Source organism: Fulmarus glacialis, unplaced genomic scaffold (genome assembly GCF_000690835.1).
Source record: "Fulmarus glacialis isolate BGI_N327 unplaced genomic scaffold, ASM69083v1 scaffold9286, whole genome shotgun sequence".
NCBI lineage: Eukaryota > Metazoa > Chordata > Aves > Procellariiformes > Procellariidae > Fulmarus > Fulmarus glacialis.
In genome coordinates this window covers 1,143-5,299 of record NW_009220010.1, presented here as the reverse complement: position 1 = coordinate 5,299, position 4,157 = coordinate 1,143, and the positions used below count along the sequence as shown (strand labels likewise).

General features: G+C 37.6%; 1 protein-coding gene across 1 annotated transcript in view; it reads right to left on the bottom strand.

Moving 5' to 3' along the window:
* Positions 1-3,766, bottom strand: part of SORCS2 (sortilin-related VPS10 domain containing receptor 2) — a gene marked incomplete at its 5' end in the record, with an annotated part of 50,572 nt that extends 46,806 nt beyond the window's left edge. The window contains one exon of the mRNA XM_009580589.1: positions 3,659-3,766. Within this exon, the coding sequence (XP_009578884.1) occupies positions 3,659-3,766 (108 nt within the window). The remainder of the gene's footprint in view (positions 1-3,658) is intronic.
* Positions 3,767-4,157: the final 391 nt, after the last annotated feature.

Below are 4,157 nucleotides of genomic sequence, written 5' to 3'. Positions count from 1 at the left end.
CCCCCCCCCCCCCTGCCATGGGCAGGGACACCTTCCACTAGACCAGGTTGATCAAAGCCCCATCCAACCTGGCCTTGAAGACTTCCAGGGATAGGGCATCCACAACTTCTCTCCGGAACCTGTTCCAGTGCCTCACCACCCTCACAGTGAAGAATTCCCTCCTAATATCTAATCTAAATCTACCCTCTTTCAGTTTAAAGCCATTACTCCTTGTCCTATCCTTGTATGTAACCTCCTACTGGCCTTTTAAAAGGGGCTATGGTCTGCAGTACCATGGTTATCATGCCTACTGGATTTACACTGCAATTTAAATAACCCAGTTTGGGAAACACTCCCAGAAGCTGAACTGTGATTTAGAAGTAATTTTAACAGGTTTGAAACTTTCATTATATGAACAACTTCCTCTGAAGAGGAACATCAATATTTCAGACACACAAGAATTCTTCCTTTTTCCACTGAGTTAGGCCATTACTCAATCCAGCGTTATTAAGTAATTTTTCCCAAATATAATATATTGTTAAGTATAACACTGGGTTGCAGTAACTTTCATTCTTAAAGAATTTAGAACAAAATAAAGCCTACTATACCATGCACTATTTTGATGAATATATATCAACTAGTTGAGAAAATTTCTTAGCAAACATTATTTACTCATTTAGCAATAAACGGTGGATTTGAGCTCTTCATTTAGAAATCTATTTTTACACAGATCGAGCTTCCTAAACTTTATGAATACTTTATTGCTTATCTTTCCTAAAACTCTTAACTAGGTCTATTTAGAAATTGATTTTTACACAGAATGAGTTTCCTAAAGTTTTTGAATACTTTACCACTTAAAACTCTTAAAAATCTTAACCAGGTCTCTTGCAGAGCACAATGGAATAAAATATATTTTCCTTGGCATTTGAGTGTACATATTTTGAATGCTGCAGGGGATTTGGATGAATGATTTAGATTAATGTCGACTGGCAGATGACAACTCAGTTTTATGAAAACTTTTAACAGGTCAACATTTGTTTTTTCTCTGTTTTGAAGAAAACACAAAACCTTCTGAAATGAAGACTTGAGGCAATCAGGTTCACATTGCCTTGTTTCTTCAGTAAAGCTTTCCAGACCACTTCATTTTGAATAAGTTAGGATAGAAAAGGAATTCAAATGGAAGTCCCTTATGAGTCAGGTCAATGTCCCAGCCACCATGCTGGAGAATGAGAAGTCTCTCTTACACACAGGGTTACCAGGTCCCTTAATGTCTTTCCCAGATAATCTTTTTGTGAATTTTTTTTTTTAAAAATAAAAATTAAAAACCTTGAAGGAAATCCCTAAGCTGGTTTCAGTGGAAGCAGGATTTTACCCTACAGTAACAGCTGCTTTCCATACAAGTAAAATATTCTTTGACTCTTTTGTGAGTTTATTCTAGAAGCTTTAAATAAAACAGTCTCTGTTCCACAATTTTGCTGTACAATTTTTCAGTTATTACCTTCCCACTTCAGAATTATGTTATCTCTACTAATTTATGCAGATTTTGATATTGGACTCTCTACTCAAAGTCCTTACTCAAACTCCCTACCAAAGGGAGAAAATGAAATTCCTGTACAAGTAAAAAATGTCAGTCTATGTCTTTAGTAATGGATTTGGGGATTCTTTAGGGTGAAAGACACTGTTAATTTACTCCCATTACCATACACAAGTTCATCTTACCATGTTTTACCCAGAAGAAAACTATTTTTATCTAATAAAATAGAAAAGATGGCATAGTTGATTTCTTTTTTTTCAGGGAGTGCGTATCTCATCAGGGGTGACATTTCTCAAAAGCAGCAAATCACTGTAGATTAAATCATGCACAGCAACTCAGTACAAGCATGAAGTCTTGAGAGAAAATTACCTAAGCCAGACAGAACAACAAAAAGTCTTGATGTAAAGTCAGACAGAGCACCACTGGGCAGACAACGTCACCCTGAAGGTAAAACCCAATCAAAAGCAGTAGGAGAGACATGGAAGCTGATATAATGACAACAAGGAAATACATTTTGTAAGTTTATTCTTCACATTATCTTTAGAGTCTGGTAGGAAGGCTGCAAGTCTTTTCAGGGCCAGTTTGTGACAGTAAGTAGCTGATGTCCTCCACGTTCAGTAGAACTAGCTGCAAAGTAAGATCCTACAACGCATCTCATCTACAACACTGAGATGCTGGAGTTAGACTCTTCTTCCGCTCTTAGAAACATACAAGTCACATGCTGCTTTTTTGTCAATCTGGGCTCATGTACCAAATCTAGCTACAGTTTTATATATTTCAGATGGATGATTTCAAAAAGGTATCATTTTACATGAGCTCTTTAGCCTATTCAGCCAGATATTTAAGTACATCTTCACAAAATGACTGGTTTTAATGATACTTAATAATAAAAAACCCCACAGAGCATATAGTCATCACACATCATTTTAGCTGCCAGTAAGTACAGTTTAGGATAAGCTTTTGATCCCTCTACTTCCACTGAAATCAATGGAAATCCTTCATTCAGAGGCATAAGTATCTCCGTTTGGCATATATTATACCATCAAAAAACGCTATGCTTGAGAGAAGGGGAAGATGGTGGAGAAATACTGTTGTTCTTAGGTCATATATGTATAACAGAGGATAAACGGGACAGTGGAGAATGGAAGAAAGAACTAGCAGACCAATTTCACTCCTGCGCAGTACAGTGTTATGAACTTGGCGCAATGCTTTTAAGTACATTGGGCAGGATTTCTGTTCTGCTGAGGATCCTTTACACAACTCCACACTGGGCTATTTTTTTTTCCTGGGGAAAATGCTATTGGTACACATCAAAGGCAGCTCTATTTGTAACTCCTAGGAGAAAAAGCTTGTCATGAACACACTGAGCTCCAATATAAAGGATCACACAAGCTGTTCTGATAGGAGCACACGTAACAACCTGCACATCTCTGAGCGCATTCCCCTTTCCTGCTGCAGTCAGCATGTGCCTTTCTCTCTCATTGGAGAGGTGTTTTTTAGTCTCAGACACACTTATCCCAGAGACAGAGCAAAACCTGCAGCTCAGATCCAGATGTCCCTGGCCCTTTTGAAAAAGATAAACAGGAGCCTGAGCTGCAGAATTTGGTTATTTTTAACTCTACTGACAGCATCTGCCTCAGTCACTGCACAGAATTAAAATGTGTATTTGTTAGCACAGTGTTCAGTTACACAAAGTACTGCAATGCTAGTTACTAGGACAACAACATAGTTGTTTACACTGTGAAGACAATTTTCACAAGAAGAAGGGATAGATATTTAGCATTTTTTAAGTCTGCCTAAGAATCTGAAAGAAAGCAGAAAAATGCAGGAAATAATAGTTATTTTTTTACCTAAGTTTCTCAGATTTGTATTTGCAGTCCTATTAATCCACTCTCCCTGGTGGTAACTTTGTGAAATTTCATATGAACACAACACTTCATCTTTACAATCTGAAATACTGCACTCAGATAATTTCAAAGACAGGTTGCATACTAGGGCTGTTTGGACATCAGTGTAAGAGTCTGTATGACTGCAAGAAGCAAAAGCCACTGACTCAAGGACTATCTCAAACATCCACAATTAAAAATATGCTCAAGTGCATAAGCAGAGAGTACCCTGAAAAAAGAGATGAAACCAGAAACTTACGTCATGACCAGTGTCTCATCTCCAGGTTCACTAAGTAATCCATCTACGAAGACTGAAGTGCTGGTAAAATTATGTGTACTCCAAGTCTGGCCTTCATCTATGCTGAACCTGTAAAAAAACAGAAATTATTTTCATTTACAACTGTTATTATACAAAACAGCATTCATTCATTCAAAAAAAAGTCCCCTCACTACTAAAGCCCAGGATTTATGATCACCAAAACACAATAGGCCTGGACAGTATAGCATATTAATGTGATCTTTTTCTCAGCAACGTATCCAGGGGCTCACATCTTTATTAGAAGGTGTATAACAAATTTGCCAAAACAATGGAAATTCTCAGGCAGATAAAAACTGAGGTCTGTCAACAAACTATCTTGCCACCTTGTAGGTTCAAGAGCAAGTTAATTTACACTTCATTCTTTCTAGTAGTCTCTGCGCTAGAGACCTGTTAAGCAGAGGTCAGTGAAACATGAGATGAGAAACAGCCCAATCGCTAA